This window comes from Rhinichthys klamathensis, unplaced genomic scaffold (assembly GCF_029890125.1).
Source record: "Rhinichthys klamathensis goyatoka isolate OS25496 unplaced genomic scaffold, OSU_Roscu_1.1 h1tg000045l_1, whole genome shotgun sequence".
Taxonomy (NCBI): Eukaryota; Metazoa; Chordata; class Actinopteri; order Cypriniformes; family Leuciscidae; genus Rhinichthys; species Rhinichthys klamathensis.
In genome coordinates this window covers 1651709-1671165 of record NW_026606592.1, presented here as the reverse complement: position 1 = coordinate 1671165, position 19457 = coordinate 1651709, and the positions used below count along the sequence as shown (strand labels likewise).

General features: G+C 42.0%; 2 protein-coding genes across 2 annotated transcripts in view; both read left to right on the top strand.

Annotated features, from left to right (window-relative positions):
• Positions 1-466: 466 nt before the first annotated feature.
• Positions 467-10432, top strand: LOC130082395 (uromodulin). The gene is made up of 6 exons (XM_056247251.1): positions 467-506; positions 629-689; positions 770-796; positions 7626-8039; positions 8612-8876; positions 10357-10432. The coding sequence occupies exons 2-6, from the start codon at positions 644-646 to the stop codon at positions 10430-10432; spliced, it is 828 nt and encodes a 275-aa protein (XP_056103226.1). The 5' UTR covers positions 467-506; positions 629-643.
• LOC130082413 (alpha-tectorin-like) overlaps positions 10123-19457 on the top strand; it is a 226432-nt gene continuing 217097 nt past the window's right edge. Inside the window, exons 1-7 of the mRNA XM_056247270.1 lie at positions 10123-10271; positions 10357-10428; positions 10616-11008; positions 11135-11536; positions 11636-11716; positions 16067-16447; positions 16531-16608. Of these exons, the coding sequence (XP_056103245.1) occupies positions 10684-11008; positions 11135-11536; positions 11636-11716; positions 16067-16447; positions 16531-16608 (1267 nt within the window). The 5' untranslated portion in view covers positions 10123-10271; positions 10357-10428; positions 10616-10683. The remainder of the gene's footprint in view (positions 10272-10356; positions 10429-10615; positions 11009-11134; positions 11537-11635; positions 11717-16066; positions 16448-16530; positions 16609-19457) is intronic.

Genomic DNA, 19457 nt, shown 5'->3' with positions numbered 1-19457 from the left:
AAATGGTATGTTTTTAGTAGCTGAAATAAGCACAAATGTCAGGGCATGTCAAAACATCTCAAGGGCCCCAAAAACACCTCAGACCCCAGAGGGTTAAATTAACATGAATCTTTCCATTGACCTTTGGGTCACTCACTGTTTGTTTTAAGGTACTATTTGTGTACATTTGCTTTTGGAAAAAGTGCTAAACAAATCAAACTGGCCCGTCGTCATTCCATCTTCACATCTATTTAAGCCCAGAGTGAAAGAATGTCTTTCTGAATGCAGGTGTTCACAAGGAAACTGTCAGTTCAAATAACAAATATCTCAATGTCACATGAAAAAACTGGTTTAAGCTAATGTTGAGAAATTTCAACTAGTTCCAGTAAAGGTCCACCTACAGGTATTAAAGGCACTGATGAGATTGTGAGATCTGCAGTTCAGCATCACTGTGTTGAACTACTGAAGAGAGAATCTCATAGACCAGTCATCAATCTGAGATTGCTCTGCAGCCGATCTGACCTCAGGTAAAGTTACTTCTGTTTTATCCCAGTTTTCTAAATATTTAAAATGTGCACATCAAAGAAAGAATAAAATATAACAAAATGTAAGAAACATTATTTCATGTGTGTGTATGTTGTGTGTGCAGGTGCTGTTCGACACAATGAGGTTTCTGATCTCACTGTGTGTGTCGCTGCTGCTGATTAATGGTGAGTGTATTATGATCATATATAATTAGTGATTTTTTTCACAATAATAAACAATTATGCTTATATTGTGTATTAAACAGGTGAAATAACCAATGGACAAACAACAGGTACAATCATTCTTTCACTTCATCCAATTCATCCTTTGTTTTTCATTACAAATGTTGAAATAAATGTAGTAGAAATAATTCATAAACGAGTTTTCGTATTGATTTAAAACCTTCTCATGTTTTAGCACTTTCTTACACATTGAATTTCACAGGAGACTCCAAAAGAAAAAAAGTTTATTTGGAGTCACATGAGATTATTACTCATTATATATATATATATATATATATATATATATATATATATATATATATATATATATATATATATATATATATATATATATATATATATATATATGTATACAGTATATATATATACATATATATATATATTAAAATAATTTTTTTAAAACTTTATTTATTTATTTAATGTACACTGCAGTTCTATTGTAACGCATACAAGTTTTGAGACAAAACCCCCAAGCCAGGCACAATATGTTGGGAATTTGTGAAATTGTTTAAACTGCAAAAATCTCAAACACTTGCTTGTTTTGCGTTCAGTCATTATAGCGAAACAAATCCCTCGCAACACACTCATGCCATTTCCATCTAAATGCATTAAATAAATAAATGTCTGACAATCTTTATATCTCACAATTGTGACTTTGTTTCATATGTTTATCTCACCTGTGCAGGGAAATATATTTACATGTGTCCTCTGTATATGTAAGAGTTGTTTTTTATGTAATAGTCTATTCTTTTTTTTTTTTTATCTTAGTTGAAAGTACTACTGTTATACCAGAGACAACCACAATCGTAACCACGGAAACTACAACCACAGACATAACAACTGGTAATAAAATGGGCTATATTATTCTGGAAGATTATGTATTTATTTAGGAGGCTTAATATGCCATATAAAACCTATGATATAATGCTATTGGTATAAGGGAAATTAAATATAAAATGCCATGTGTTACAGTTGCATTTTATTTTGCAACTTTTATGAGCACCAGCCAGCGAATACTGACCATTTCAGAGCATAGAGGGGTCTTTTAGACGGTGCTCTAGCCTCAGTGATGGTATTTAAGACTTTTTCTGGGAGGTCCCCAGAGGTTTTTTCACTTCCGATCCGATCCCGATACCTGAATTTGGATTTCGGCCGATACCGATTCTATACCGATACCAGAGCTGTGTTTGCTTTAATATTATTATTATCATTATTGTTGATTTTATATGATGCTGAAATAAACTCCTCTCAACAGGCAAGTATGATATGTATGCATGTATGTCCCAAAAGGCAACTTTAGGCAAGTATAAGGTCAGAAAAGGAAGTCAGAAAAACAGGAAATCCTGTTAACAGGAAAAAATCCCATTCTGAAAACAAATATGCAACTGTAAGGGTTTCAAATTGATTGTCATGTCAATATTAATTCCATTCCCAAAATGTCAAATACTTGAGACTTGAAATATAAGAGAAGTGCAAGTGTAAACATCTTACACACACACACACACACACACACACACGCACACACACACACACACACACACACACACACACACACACACACACACACACACACACACACACACACACACACACACACACACACACACACACACACACACACACACACACACACACTATCAATAAAACAGTGTGCATCTGAACAGCACAAATCAAGTACACTGGCTCTTGTAGCATCAACAAATCAAGGTTTTAAAATGTCAAATATTAGAAATATAAGAAAAGTGCAATAACTGTAAACATCTTAAGGCCCTTTTTAAAATTTTGCGTGAGTTTTTTTGTATTCGTGATTCTGAATTGTCAAAACACCATTCAAACTGCTTGCTATGGATGCGAAAAACGCAGAAAATCGAACCCGATGCGATTTTTTTTTTATGACGGACGAAAGTTTGGGAGGCAGTGTGCAAGCGTGATTGACATAACGTGAGGTTGTATTTATTTTTTAACGTGCGAAAATTTTGGACGCGAATTTCGGACTCAGTGTGCAAGGACCTTAAAGGTGCAATGTGTGATATTTCTGAGGATCTATTGACAGAAATGCAATATAAGATCCATAACAATGTGTTCAGTGGTGTATAAAGACCTTACTCAATGAACCGTTATGTTTTTATTACTTTAAAATGAGACATTTATATCTACATAACCGCGGGCACCCCCTTCTATGAAGGTCGCCATATTGTGACATCATGTTTCTACCGTAGCCGACAGCGAACACACAGCACTACAGAGCGGGTTACGTTCATACCTTGAAAGAGAAGCCGCAGAAAGCTAGAAGCTAGCCATAGACACCGTGAGTAGTGACTTTTCCCTTGTCAGTGGTGTAAATATATAGTTGGATTGTTTCATGTAACTTAGTTCTTCTCCCTCGCTGTGTTATGGCTTTGACAATCAGTTGGTTAGTACTATTGACAGTAAAACAGTAACGTTACAGGAGTCACCAACCCATCGAAGAGTTTTCAAAACCAGAGAAAAAAAACCCTAATATTTTTATTCATTATTATTTATTAATTTGTGTGTAGTAAATGGTGGCTAGGGGATGCGGAGGCGTGTACGCTGTTACAATCATGTAATTTTTGCTGCTTGCACCTTTGCGCTCATGCGGACGTGTCGAGTTTAAACAATGCTTTACGCTTTAACCAGCTCAGCCACAGTAACAGCTCCTATTAGCCAGCTAAACTTTTACTACCCTGTTAGAAAAAATATATAGTTGCATAGTTTCATGTGGTTCTTCTCCCTCGCTGTATTATGGGTTTGCTATGTGGGGAGAAATGTGCTGGTTACGTTTGTGAGACAATCAGCTGATTACTGGATCAGCACGCATTGTTCAACTGATAGAGTTAACAGTGCCATGGGAGGATGCGGTAGATGAGGCATATGAGAGGAAGAAACTGCGGTATGCTCATCTGGCCACTGAAGCAGAACAGCGAGGATGGAGTGTCCAGGTTTATCCAGTGGAAGTGGGTTGTCGAGGTTTTGTGGCACACTCTACAACCCGGTTCCTCAGAGACATCGGATTCAGTGGCCAAGAGTTGCGTCGCACAGTAAAGAACTTATCTGAAGCAGCAGAGAGGAGCAGCAACTGGCTGTGGTTAAGACGGAAAGATTCTAGCTGGCTGTGTACAGGCCGCCACGCTACGGTTTCGTAGAATTCTTGAAAACTTGAAGAGTCTGTTGGTTATTTGTATAGGTTGTATAGTATTTACAGTCATTACGTTCCTGTGTATATTGCGTGACTGACGGGTGGTTGGGCAGATATTGTGTTTTTGCGGTAGGTGGAATGCCATACGGAACCGTCGCCACTGAAACTGCATATTAACACACCAGTGGGGCTCGACAGCCTCAGTCAAAGGGGTTAGCGCGTATGGTTGGGTTGCGGAGAGATTGTGAGATTGTGGTTAGGTCTCAGCAGCAGGAGGGATGTAGAGGTCAGTAAGCTGGGCTGAGTTGAGTGGGGGACGGAGGGGGGTGACTCTGGGACGCCAGAGTCACTGTCGAGCCCTCTTGAGGTGTCGTGGGCTAGTCGACGAAACACTGAGGACGGAAGGTGCCCACTTGAAGACCCTAGAGATGTCCCCTACTTGGCTTAATCCAGATGGTTGTCGTGCTGGTCCACTAGGGAGACCACACTGTAGTTGCAGCCGTCGTGTGTGCTGACGCGCCAAGTACCCTGCAGCCGTTAACGCCGGACAGAAGGGGAGTCACACCACCATATGGAAAGAAGCGTAAATGGGTGAAGCATAGTTTACTGTAAATCTACGTCTTAGTGTTGCTTATCTTGGCGAAAGCTGAGTACAAATCAGCATGAAGTTTTAACATCTGCTCTCGTGTAATGGAAATCTATTATTATATTAAGACCCTTGATCCTCACCTGACTATGACTTTGTAAACTTTATCCATGATGTGATAAAGGAATAGAAACAGTGACAATGTTACACACTCTTGGCTTACTCTGGCTATTCTCTGCTGTCTCAGACGACGATATGTTTGTCCCGTTTTAGCCACCGTAGCTTCTTCAAAAGGGAGGGGTGAGCAGTGGCATGAGCCCTTAGTGCAACTCGCAACCGAACCGCTAGATGCCGCTAAAATCTACACACTGCACCATTAACACACACACACTCTCTGTCAATAAAATGGCTCCCGTTGTCTTTCTGCCCCCTGGCTAAAAAATCCTTGTGCTCTTTAACGTGGTGCTTTTTTAAATGTTTGATTGCGTTCGTTGTGTTGACCGACGCGAGGGAGCTTCCACATCTCTGAATTACGGCTCAACAAACATTGCATTTTGCTATCTTGCTCTGTGGTGTTTCCAGTGTGAAGTATTTCCACACAGCGGATATAATGCTGCTCAATGCTTTCCTGCTAGCTGGATGCAAACTGCGGAATGGATTTGCTAAGCGGAGGCGTTTCTCATACGGTCTCATAACTCTGTGTCTAATTGAGCCGCACCTCCGTTCAGGAATTCCATTCCGCAGTTTGCAGCCAGCTAGCAGACTAGCTGGCGGGAATCACTTTTGGAGTAGGGATGGGCGATACGAGTGCCGAAGTTATGACGTCATTTTGTAGGCCAAAACGCGGAAGTGAGTTAGCATTTTAGCACTTCCGGTTCCCGGTTTTTGAATGGGTTTTAATAGCAAAACCTACTTTGTGGTTTTTAAACTTTATTGTGTCTGCTTGTTTTTTTTTTAACTTTATAGGCTTCAAAATGTATACATTTTGGATTAACTTGTAAAGATTATCTTGATAGACAAAACGTGTAAGGGTCACAACTCTTTGTTGAACACAGGTCTTATTGTTTGCGATTTTCCAAAAGTCTATGGGGAAAATGCATAGCTTTTCGATCGAGGGAACCCATGCGCCGCTAGCTTCCGAGTTGTCCTACAAAGTGACGTCATAACTTCGGCACTCTATTTTGTTTTTCGATAGCCTACGACACCGATACTTTCAAGGCCAGTATCTCCGATATCGATACATACAAGGATATTATGTTACTGTTTTATAAGGCAGCTATTGAGTCTATTGTCCGATATGGTATTGTAGCCTGGTTTGGTAACCTGTCAGTTAAACTAAAATCACAGCTTCAAACATTGATCAAAAGGGCGGGTAAAATAATTGGACAAGTGTCACCGACTACTCTTAATGAGCTTTTTGAAGAGGCGGTGAGGAAACAGAGTTTAAAAATCACTAACGATCCGAATCATGTGCTCTATAGTGAGTATGAGATGTTGCCCTCAGGTAGAAGGTACAGGTTACCAAACTGCAGACTGAATAAGTTTAAATTTTCATTTGTACCACTCTCTATAAAATTATTGAACAACAACAAATAGGGTGTGTGGGTTAGTTTTAAGGTGGTGAATTATGTGTAGGTAATTATGTTATGTGTTATGTATATTGTGTTGCATCTGCTATCTCGAATGCCCAAGATGAATTTCTCCGTCAGGAGACAATAAAGGCTAATCAATCAAAACATCTAAACTAAACTTTTAAATTTCAAAATTTCTCAAATTATTGAATTACTAAGATTAAAATGGGTAAATACCGACTTAACATTATATTTTAAAGGCATTTTAACATTCAATATGCCTTAATTGGAATTTATTAGATTATATTTTTATTTACACGTGGTTACAATGTTGTAGTGGTAACCATGTAAATCTACAAAATGTTATAGTTGAACTACGATCACTGTAATGTTAATTTTCATAAGGGACTGCCAGTGACTGGCTGTTGCACCCATAAAATGCAACCTTTTTGTTCTGACAGTGGATGATTTAAATTACAATTAGTTACAGAATAGAACTATGCACTTTTAACATTCAAAAAAGAATTTATTTGCACAAACTCTGTAGGCTACAATTTAAATTAGTTTATTGTGAAATAGCTCAAACATATGATGTTTTTCTGTCTTCTGTTAAGCATTGTTCAGGGCCAATCAAGGGTGTAATCCATCAGCCGGAAGTTGAAGCCTCGTGGGAGCCGCCATTATAGCAGAACTTCACCTGTTGCTAGCATTCCATTGACTCCCATTCATTTTGGCGTCACTTTGACAGCGAATAACTTTACATCTGAGGCGTCCAAAGACTTAATTTGTCCATTTTTTATTTCTAAAGAAACACGACAATGTATTAAAGGATCCATTACTTTGTATCTTACGTTACGGCCCCGTAGAAGCCGTTTTTATAAAAATAGGCTAACGATTGCGTCATAACCACGCAACTTTCTGTCGCACAATAGAGACATTACCGTATAGATAGGAGGAGAAGCTCGCAGGCAATCTTTTACTGTCTATGAGGCAATCAGGGGGACATGAAGGCATAAAGTCAAGGAAGAAGCCAATAGATAGAGAGTCCATCAAAGCAACGGGACAAAATATTTCAACGTTTTTGAGGAATTAGGTGATTCAGATTTGTCTTGGCACAGCTACTAGAAAATGTACAACTGTCAGACTGATGTCAAGCTCAGTTTGAGCCTTCGCAGTCGCTCAGACATCAGTCAGGAAGTGCAATAATCAGGCTTCAGTCTTCTCCGTTGAAATCAATGGGGTCGCTCTGTCCATTTCTTTTACTGTCTATGGGGCCAATCAATGGCTTACTTTTGGGAAACGCAGCCCTGTTTGAACGCATTGTCGGCAGTGTGTGACTCTCTGTGATTGATTGGTTCTGACTTGCAGTATTTGCGTGTGTTGAGATAAGCAGAAAAATAGTTATACTACACAATTATTTACTAAACAGGTTATTCATCCAATCCAATGCATATTGTACGCAGTCGATCTTGTCAAAACTGTAGTATGTTTACCTGAACTCTTGTGTTTGCCACCTCAGTGAATGCATCTTTTCTCTTTATTCTCTTTTCTCTTTATTCTCTCAGAACCTACAACTGATCCATGCTATGATTATAACACACTTGATGAATATTGGAGAGACATACGGCAAAGCCCAGATCATTACTATGGATATGATGACACTCTTGTTGAATGGAGTGGCTGGTATCGGCTGTATCTGAATGGAGAAAGTGCCCAGATGTCTGAGTGGTGTGTGAGTTATGCTGGATGTGGTGGAGAAACTGGACTGTATCTCAGCGGTTCTCATCCAACACTTGAGGATGGAGTGGTGACCCGTGAAGTCCTGGGAACTAGTTCATGGTATTGGTGGTGGGGATATTCCAGTGAGTGTGGCGCCTACAGTTCCTCATCCATCCGAGTCAAAGCCTGTCCAGGAGATTATTACGTCTATGTATTTGTCGAACCCGTCATATCAGCTCCAGGGCCGATGTACTGTGCAGGTACAATATTAAATCTTATCTTTAGGATTTTTATGTCAGTATAAAGTGTAAATGATCTAACCTTTAGATCATTTAACATACATCTTTTGTTTTAAGAAATAAGTATGTTTTAACTAGTTAGAATCAGTGGTGTGCAGTTCATTATCCATTCTGTATAGTAGGTTATGTTACAGATTAATAGCACCTAGATCTCTTAGTTACACAATTCCTCAAATCACACTTTAGGCGATTTGTTCACTAATTAATATGTAAACTAAAAATGTATATGAAAACATTGTGATATTACTCCACAGTCCTCTTGTGCCTGAAGTTAATTTTTTTTCTCAGATTAAAACTTATTAGCACAGTTTTTGTCATATGTAGCCCCTCCTCAGGTGTTGCTCTGCCCCGTTCTGCAGGGTTCTGTCAGACAGACTTGCCCCACTTTAGCCTGACAGACAGTACACCACTGATTAGAATATAATTGCTCGAAATTATGTAATTAACCATCATAACTGGTCATATGGTATAAAACTCTTATGCTCTTTAGGATGTAATACATTTTAACAGTACTTTTGCAAACTCCATGACAGTTGCTTTCCAAAGCATCAGCAGTGATCCCTGCTACAACTATGAGTCTCTGGATCGTCCCTGGAGAGCCAACAATGAAAGTGGAGGTGACATTTGTGATAACATGTTCTCCTGGAATGGCTGGTACCGGCTTGTCTACTATGGAATGGACATCCGGATGTCAGAGACCTGTATCAGTTCATACACCTGTAACACATACCTCAATCTGTGGCTCAATGATACTCACCCTCAGATAGAGGATGGAGCAGGGGCGGACTGGCCATCTGTGTGATCTGGAGTATCACAGAACGGCCGGTACTCCAGGACGGCCGGCGGGCCGGCCCACCACCCGCCACACACGCAGTCATAACCTGTTTTTTCCCCCCACTAATCTGTTTCACACTCCAGTACTGTAGGTGGCAGCAATGCACCTTTAAATTGGATGCCAGCGCCGAGCATTATCAGCTCGGCCCAAAAAACTGCGATCGCGGCCGAAGCAGCTGTGCGGACTGATCTCGATCACGCGAACGTTATTACACAGAGTTGCGCGATCCACTGAGAAGCATTTCAATTCAGTGCAGAATTCTCTATCTCTATTATAAACCCACAGATGGCTGTGATTTATGCTAGTTAAAAGCCAGATTAAACAGCGCTGATATTCTCAACATCTTGATGCAAAAAAACAGGTGAAACATTGTTCCAAGAACAAACCAGTTAGAAGACATTTCACTCCACAACTTATGAATTAACTGTAACTTAGTAAAACAAATTTTTTGGCAGAAATGTGCCTGTATTCATATTAAAAATGCTGTTATATTAATAGTCATGTAGGCCTATAAGTGTAGGCTATTAAATGTAATGCAGTAATGTTTTTGTTTAGAAGTTATGGCAGTTTATTTATTTATTTTGCATTAAATATTTATACTAAATGTTTATGCTACAATAGGTTTTTAGAGAATAATATATATATATATTACAATTTTTTCAGGAATTGTTGAACCAGAATATCAAGATATTTTATTATTTCGCATATAATGGTGAAAAGTAAAAAAGTTAAAGTTAAAAGTAAAGGTAAAGGTAAGGTAAAAAAAACACCACCATGTTATATGTATAATAAATATGTTTGAGTATAGCCCTTCTAGATTATTTTATCCCTTTAGCCCTCGCACACAAAAAGGTTGGAGACCCCTGGTATATAGTAACTATATGTTTTATAATTACAAGTTTGTGTAATTAGGGTTTCTGTAGCCAGTGACATTTCATTATTTGTATTTTATTTTCAATGCAGATGTAATGGCATTGTACATTTTGTTGTTTTTTATTTGAAGACTGAGGCTTCATTAATAAACAAAACCCCAATTGTCATCATTATTTTTGAGATATTACTTGCTGTGAATACCTTGTCTGATATAAGTTACAGTATTGTGGCATAGTATCAGGACATCCTAGTGGCTAGGGGCGAATGGCTGGATGATGGGCCTATTTGGGAGAAAGTCCAGGGCTGTTTTTTAGCCCCAGTCCGTCCCTGGGATGGAGTGGTGATCAGGGAGGTCTGTGGAGGGTCTTATTGGGGAAGCTGCTGTGATTACAAGACAAACCCCATCAGAGTGAAAGCGTGTCCAGGCAATTACTATGTCTATGAACTAGTGAATCCACAAATTGGGTGCTCTGGATACTGCACAGGTACTGTGATTTTTCTCATTTATTTAAGTATTTCAAACCATTTTGTAAATGATTTCTGTCATGATATGAATGTCCCTCTTTTTAGATGTCAGCACTATTTCACAGGCAGTTTCCACTGTGAGTCCAGATATATTCACTGGATCCACCATCAACTTGAGTAAGTTGTAAATAATATTAATATTTGAGTGTTATTAAAGATCATTTATTTCTTTTCAATTAAAGGTTTGCATTACAGTTTAAACGGATTTTTTGGTGCATAAACATTTTCACTATTACACAGTCACATTTTGTATGAATGGTTTATGAAATATAACTTGTTTGTTTTGGTCTCATCTCTCTAACAGATTATGACCCGTGTAATAACTACAACACACTTGACAACTACTGGAGAAGCACACTCAATTACTGGTCTATGTATGGATACATATCTGATCAAGATGACACTCGTGTAGAATGGGACGGCTGGTATCGACTCTTCATTAATGGATCAAGTGCTCAGATGCCCGAGTGGTGTTTTTATCATATGTCATGTGGAGGTTATAGTTCTCTGTGGCTTGATGGCTCTCATCCTCAGCTAGAAGATGGAGTTGTTACTCGTGAAGTTTACGGCTCCCGTAATGATCAGTGCAGTCGCTACAGATCCGACCCAATCCAAGTCAAAGCTTGTCCTGGAAATTATTATGTCTACAAATTTACCAGACCAACTCTTTCAATCCCAGATCCTGTATATTGTGCAGGTACATTCATTCATCTTTATATCTGACATGCTTGTCATGAATTTTATTGATTTATATTCATATTATTAATTTGAATATATTTAATCTGCAATATATAATGCTCTCTTTCTATTTTTTCCTTAATAGTGCCTTTTTCCACTACAAGTGTCGACCCCTGCTACAGCTATACCAGTCTGGATGAGCCTTGGAGATCCACAGACAACTATTACTATAATAACTATAACTACTATGGCATGTGTGATTATAATGTGGAGTGGAATGGCTGGTACAGGATGTTCTACAATGGTCAAAATACTCAGATGTCAGAATCATGTGTAAATCGGTACATGTGTGGCACTTATTACCCACTGGTGCTCAACGGGCCTCACCCACAGCTGGATGATGGAGTGGTCACCCGTCAGGTCTGTGTCTCCTCATGGAACGGCTGCTGTACTTACAAATCCCACCCTATAAGAGTCAAAGCCTGTCCAGGAAATTACTATGTTTATGAGTTTGTCAAGCCAATGGTTTGTGGAGCTTACTGTGTTGGTGAGCACTTACACTTGATCTTCAGCCATTTACTTTTCTGGATTTAGTTTGAATTGAAATGAAATGATGGTTGTTAATATAAAATGTTCCTAATACCAGATGCCTCAAACCAGTCCATCTCATCAACAACAGAGACGATCCCATCCATAGAATCCATTACTCCACCAATCACAACCACTGGTAAAGTATTGTCTTGCTTCCTTCATGAACTCTCTTCAACATATTTTTGGACATGTATTTTTATTAAACATGATCTCTTGAAATGTTCCTGTTAATCACATTAAGTAAATTCATAGCTAAATTAATTTCTGCAGAAAATATTTACACAAATTACATTAGTAAAAAGCAATACAGCTCACAAATGATTATGCAATCCAAACTCTCTATATTTGAATGTGAACAGAATGCATTTTTAGACAAAGTGAAGTACTGAAACTTTGTTAACAGTGAAATCTAAACCACCAGTGTTTCTCAAACTCAGTTCATAACCCCTGTTCGCATACCCCTACCATTAGAAAGAGGGAAATTACTGCATATACTGTCACGATCCGCACACGAGAAACAGAGATCCAATTGCAGTTTTATTTAAAGGGTAATCCGTACTCACAAACTAGTCCAGGCAAGGGTCAAATCCAAAAGGCAATCCAAAAACAAGAAAACAAACAAGAACAGGCAAAAACAGGCTATCAGAAGTGGCGTGACAATATACAAGGACTCCGTAACAAACACTAAACAGGCAGGGTATTTATACACAGAACAAGACAATCATAATGGGGAACAGCTGGGTGCAATGAACAGTGATGAGCGCAGACAAGGATTGTGGGGAATGCAGTTCCAAACGTGAATGACACTGTGGGGAAAGAGGACCACTAGTGGACACCAGGGAACATAAACCAGACACTGTGACATGACCCCCCCTCTACGGAGCGGCTACCAGACGCTCCAAGACAACTAACACACAACACAAGAGTTCAGGAGGGAGGTGGAATGGCGGAGGATCAGGGGGAGGGATTGTGGGCCAGGTCCATGTAGGGGAACAAAAACGGGAAATAACGATTTAGCCGGCAACCAGGGCGAAGCGGACAGTTCATCCGGATGCCCGGGCGAAGCGGACAGTCCATCGGGTGGCCAGGGCGAAGCGGGCGACCCCTCGGGCGGCCAGGGCGGCGAAGATCCCTCGGGCGGCCAGGGCGGCGAAGACCCCTGGGGCGGCCAGGGCGGCGAAGAACCCTGGGGCGGCCAGGGCGGCGAAGAACCCTCGGGCGGCCAGGGCGGCGAAGAACCCTCGGGCGGCCAGGGCGGCGAAGAACCCTCGGGCGGCCAGGGCGGCGAAGAACCCTCGGGCGGCCAGGGCGGCGAAGAACCCTCGGGCGGCCAGGGCGGCGAAGAACCCTCGGGCGGCCAGGGCGGCGAAGAACCCTCGGGCGGCCAGGGCGGCGAAGAACCCTCGGGCGGCCAGGGGGGCGAAGAACCCTCGGGCGGCCAGGGCTCAGGAACAGGCACGGACACCGGCTCAGGAACAGGAACGGACACCGGCTCCGGCTCAGGAACAGGAACGGACACCGGCTCCGTCTCAGGGACGGACACCGGCTCCGTCTCAGGAACGGACACCGGCTCCGGCTCAGGAACGGGCTGCGGCTCCGGCTCAGGAACGGGCTGCGGCTCAGGAACGGGCTCCGGCTCAGGAACGGGCTCCGGCTCAGGAACGGGCTCCGGCTCAGGAACGGGCTCCGGCTCAGGAACGGGCTCCGGCTCAGGAACGGGCACCGGCTCAGGAACGGGCACCGGCTCAGGAACGGGTACCGGCTCCGGCTCAGGAACGGGCACCGGCTCCGGCTCAGGAACGGGCACCGGCTCCGGCTCAGGAACCGGCACCGGCTCAGGAACGGGCACCGGCTCAGGAACGGGCACCGGCTCAGGAACGGGCACCGGCTCAGGAACGGGCACCGGCTCCGGCTCCGGAATAGCAGCACGGGCATGTCCAGGATCCGAGCCAGACACTCCAGATAGTCCAGGTCCATGAAGGCAGACGGAACGTGAACAGTCTCTGACTGGGCAGACGGAACGTGAACAGTCTCTGACTGGGCAGACGGAACGTGAACAGTCTCTGACTGGGCAGACGGAACGTGAACGGAACGTGAACAGTCTCTGACTGGGCAGACGGAACGTGAACGGAACGTGAACAGTCTCTGACTGGGCAGACGGAACGTGAACAGTCTCTGACTGGGCAGACGGAATGTGAACGGAACGTGAACAGTCTCTGACTGGGCAGACGGAACGTGAACAGTCTCTGGCTGGGCAGACGGAGCGTGAACAGTCTCTGACTGGGCAGACGGAACGTGAACAGTCTCTGACTGGGCAGACGGAACGTGAACAGTCTCTGACTGGGCAGACGGAACGTGAACAGTCTCTGGCTGGGCAGACGGAAAGTGAACAGTCTCTGGCTGGGCAGACGGAAAGTGAACAGTCTCTGGCTGGGCAGACGGAGCGTGAACAGTCTCTGGCTGGGCAGACGGAGCGTGAACAGTCTCTGAATCGGCAGAAGTGACGGTAGACGTCTCTTTCTTCCTCCTCCTCCGCCTTCGGACCACCGGACTCAGGACCCCCTGACTCGGGACCACCGGACCACCAGACTCGGGACCACCAGACTCGGGACCACCAGACTCGGGACCACCGGAACTGGGACCACCGGACTGGTGACGGCGTCGGCATGGCGAGGCTCCAATACATCCCATTGACTCCGATGCTCAAGGTATCTGGTAAAATTCCAAAAGTCCAAGACTTCCAGACCCTTCATTTCCCACCCTGGCAATGGATCATCAAGACAGGTATTAAAAATGTCTTTTAATGCTGCCTCACTGTATCCCATTCCCCTCAAGAGCGTCCAAAATGACTGAGCTATGCAACCCACCGGCACGCATTGCTGACGAAAGCTCATCAAATTTTGGACACGGCCCATCCTCTCTTTCTCCGTGGTAGGAGGGAGGATACGGAACCCCATAATGCCGGATCTCTTTGTGACGGAGTCCTTCTGTCACGATCCACACACGGGAAACAGAGATCCAATTGCAGTTTTATATAAAGGGTAATCCGTACGCACAAACTAGTCCAGGCAAGGGTCAAATCCAAAAGGCAATCCAAAAACAAGAAACCAAACAAGAACAGGCAAAAACAGGCTACCAGAAGTGGTGTGACAATATACAAGGACTCCGTAACAAACACTAAACAGGCAGGGTATTTATACACAGAACAAGACAATCATGATGGGGAACAGCTGAGTGCAATGAACAGTGATGAGCACAGACAAGGATTGTGGGGAATGCAGTTCCAAACGTGAATGACACCTTGGGGAAAGAGGACCTCTAGTGGACACCAGGGAACATGAACCAGACACTGACATATACAGACAAATATTTATATATTATTATATCTGGATTATATCTGTCTAAAATAACTGAAAAAACATAGTAAATGATATTGATGCAAAGAACAACAATATACTATAAAACTGTATCAATGTATAAAAGGCTATCAAATATATATATATATTTGATAGCATTTTACATTTATGCATTTGGCAGAGATCCTAGATTTTAACTAGATCAAATTACACTGATTCTTATATATATATATATATATATATATATATGAATCAGAGTGTAATTTGATATCCTTTTATTCATTCACACAGTTTCATAGTATATTGTTGTTCTTTGCCTTAATGTCACTCATGGTATTTGGTGAGATTTTTGGACCCCCTGAAAAAACTGTTTTAATGGGGGCAGTGTCAGTTCTAAAATTAAGACGTTTTAAAGTTGAAAGAACAAACAAAATTCTAATTTTCAATCGACAGTCTGTGCAGACCACCAGCACCACGTAAGAATAATGTTTTTGCATATAAGTGGCAAAGAGTGTTTCGAAAGCACTGACTTCTTAAAGTCAATTTGCTTGCAATACTTGTGCTCAATTAGCCTGGCTAACGTCAGACCACATCTCATTGACAATGAGATTGTGCTCATAGCCAATCGTTTCAATTATACCAGATGACGTATGTAGAGCGACAGAAATTAGACGAGGAAGAAGACGATGGGTCGGAGATTTATTTGCGTTCTAAACTACTTAGAACAAGATCTAAGGCTGCATCGAAAGGTAACTTCGCGTCTGCTGCCATGTTGGATCCATAGGTATAAACAAACTGCTTCGGTGTGTCGCATAGACGTCGTCATCATCTTGCTGCTCCCTCCCCGTTCTGTGATTGGTCCCCTCGCTGAGGCGAAAATTTGGTCCATGGTATCCAGACTTCCTAGCAGTGTGAATAAAATCGCGCTGCGCAAATGCAGTATGGGGAAACCCAGGCTAGTGCTTACGACAAATTGTCTTCAGCTTCAACTTAAAATGCAAATGAAACAGTGAGCTTAAGTAAACAGTGTAAACTGTTTCATAACATAACCACTACAAAAAATACACATCAAAAAACATTTATTTATTCATTCCTCAAAATATATATTTTTAATATTTCCATGACAACAGCTCCCCCTGTTGACCCCTGCTACAACTACAATATCCTGGATGATTCATGGAGAGCCACCAACAATCAACATTCCTCTCAAATAATGTGTGACACTGTGGTCAGCTGGAACGGCTGGTACCGTCTCTTCATTCAGGGTCAGAGCGTTCAGATGCCAGACACATGTGTTGATGAGTATAGTTGTGGCACTCATGCTCCTCTGTGGCTGAACGGAGGACATCCAACAGTTGAGGATGGAGTGGTCACTCGAGATGTCTGCGGTCACTGGAGCAATAACTGCTGCTATTTCCAATCCAATCCCATTAAAGTCAAAGCCTGTCCAGGAGATTATTATGTCTATGAGTTTGTGAGCCCAACTGGCTGCAGTTTGGCTTACTGTGCAGGTAAATATATTTACATGTGCCCTTCGTTTATGTAAGAGATAATTTTTTTTTTTTTTATATCTAATATTTATCACTTATTTCAGATTCAAGCAACATAAACACTACCACTACCACAACCGAAACTACAACAACAGAAACTACAACCATGGACACTACGACTGGTAATATACTGTGTTGTGTTCAGGGCCGCGCAAATTACTCAAGGCCCCGACTCCCCCTCGTGTCAATGCGCGTCAATCAATGTTTACAATATCGATGAGAAAAGGAAGCGGAACTATCCTTCTGGTCACGAAAAAAAAAAAAAAAAAAAAAAACACCATTCAGTTAATTGCGGCAACAGTTATCCGGTAGACTTGTGTGCTCTCCTCTCCAAGTTTGATGTCAGCAAAGAACAGTAGGCTAAAGATAAGTTGATGTGAGTTGATTTATTATGTTTAATAAACGACAAACGACAACGGTGTCTGTTTATCGGAAAAGATAACCGCGTCGCGCGTTAACATCAAGCGGCAACCTCCCTGTCACTCTCTTGAAACCAACACGGAAGTGAATTAAACTGCAATTCATCTACTGACCGCTTGAGGCAGGCTGCAAAAGTGAGTCAAATCTGCATCTCCCCCATGTTAAAATGCCCAACTTTACAGCAGAAAAAAACATGTTTACAGCCTGGAGCAAAAAGTGGTTTTGGTCTTTATAGCTTATTTTGCCCTTCATGACAACTGTGAGGGGGGTGAATTTTTTTACAATTCATCCGTTTAAATTATATTAAGCCTGCATAATTAAGGGCATGGTCACTGGAGTGACAGGTGGATTGCGGCTGCTGTCACTGCTAGCCGTTTGTCTGCTGTCTGTGAACGTCACTCTCAGCTAGGGGTGTGACGAGACGCTTATCTCATGAGACGAGACGAGACACAAGATTGGGTTCACAAGAACGAGACAAGATGAGATTTTTGCACAATTTTTCAGAAATCCTCAATGACAAAATTCAAGTCAAGTCAAGTCAAGTCACCTTTATTTATATAGCGCTTTTTACAATACAGATTGTATCAAAGCGCTTCACAGTGATAACATGAAAACAATATAACAAAAACAATATAACAATATAACAAAGTTTGTTTCTAAAAGAAATTGCGTCAACGTCCACCTTAAGTAAGGCAGATCAATAATATTATTGAATATTAAATGTTAAATGTCCCCAACTAAGCAAGCCAAAAGCCAAGGCAACAGTGGCAAGGAACCAAAACTCCATCAGGTGACAGAATGGAGAAAAAAACCTTGGGAGAAACCAGACTCAGTCGGGGGGCCAGTTCTCCTCTGGCCAACGAAGGAACAGTGCATGATTCGGGCAGCATTACAAGTCAGATTGGATCGGAACATTTAGAGTATTTTTTGGAAGTCCAAGTATGCACGCCGGTCTTAAGACGAGTTGTTGAGGATCAGTGGCGTCCACCATAGAGAGTCCATATCGCCCGTGTTGAGTCGTCACTTCATAGGCTTTGTGATTGGAGCATCTGAAGTCTCCGTGAGAGGCTGGATACAAACTGGAGCTGACGAACGCCATTTTCTCGGGACTCGCGTCCCGAGATAACAGCAGAAAAGCAAAGGGAAAATAATTAGCGTAGCTGCTGTTCATAATGATGATTTCCATAACACAGGCGTAAAAGACAAAACATGAATACAGTGACTCTTGCGTCCCAAAATCACCCCCCTCCGTCCCCCACTCAACTCAGCCCAGCTTACTGACCTCTACGTCCCTCCTGCTGCTGAGACCTAACCACAATCTCACAATCTCTCCGCAACCCAACCATACGCGCCAACCCGTTGACTAAGGCTGTCGAGCCCCACTGGTGCGTGAATAGGCAGTTTCAGTGGACAACGGTTCCGTATGGCATACTACCTACCGCAACACAATATCTGCCCAACCACCCGTCATTCACGCAATATACACAGGAACGTAATGACTGCAAATACTATGCAACCTATACAGATAACCTACAGTCTCTTCAAGTTTTATAGTATTAAATGCATTTGACCTGATTCAGCAGTATAATAAAAGGTAAGCATTATGTAAATGCTTGGCTAAAAAGATGCGTCTTTAATCTAGTTTTAAACTGGGACAGCGAGTCAGAGCCTCGAACAATATCAGGAAGGCTATTCCAGAGTTTAGGAGCTAAATGTGAGAACGCCCTCCCTCCTTTAGTGGACTTAGATATCCTAGGAATGACTAGAAGCCTCGAATTTAGTGATCTTAAAGAACGCGATGGATTGTAGGGCGATAGAAGGTCCATTAAATACACAGGAGCTAAACCATTTAGGGCTTTATAGGTCAGTAATAGTACTTTGTAATTGATACGGAACTTGATAGGTAACCAGTGTAGAGATGATAAAATTGGTGTTATATGATCATATTTTCTTGACCTAGTAAGAACTCTAGCAGCTGCATTTTGCACTAACTGTAGCTTGTTTATTGAGGATGCAGGACAACCGGCTAATAAAGCATTACAGTAATCTAGTCTCGAGGTCATGAATGCATGAACTAACTTTTCTGCATCGGAAACAGATAGCATGTTACGTAATTTAGCAATGTTTCTAGCAATTTAGCAAATTCATGACTGGAAAAATAGTATGCAGGTGAATTTTGCAATCTAATAATCTTCTAATGCATGTCATTTCAGGTCTACTTTATGAGTATGAATTATCAAATGCATTGAAAGAAAACAATATACAAGCACTGTAAAAGGTTTTTATTGACTGGCTTTTCTCCTGTTTGATTTCACATGAGTCTCTTCAGACCTTACTGTACATTTAAGAGCTTTCAAAATTTCTGATTAGAGCCCTGCACGGGCCTCAAATCTAGGCCCTAGCCCGGCCCTGGCCCGAGACGCTCAGGCCCTAGCCCGGCCCGTGTCCGACAGCTCATTAGAATGATCAGCCCGATTCCGACCCGAGCCCGTAAAAAAAAAAAAAAAAAAAAAAAATCACAGCCTGCCCTATGTTGCAGTCAGTAAAACAG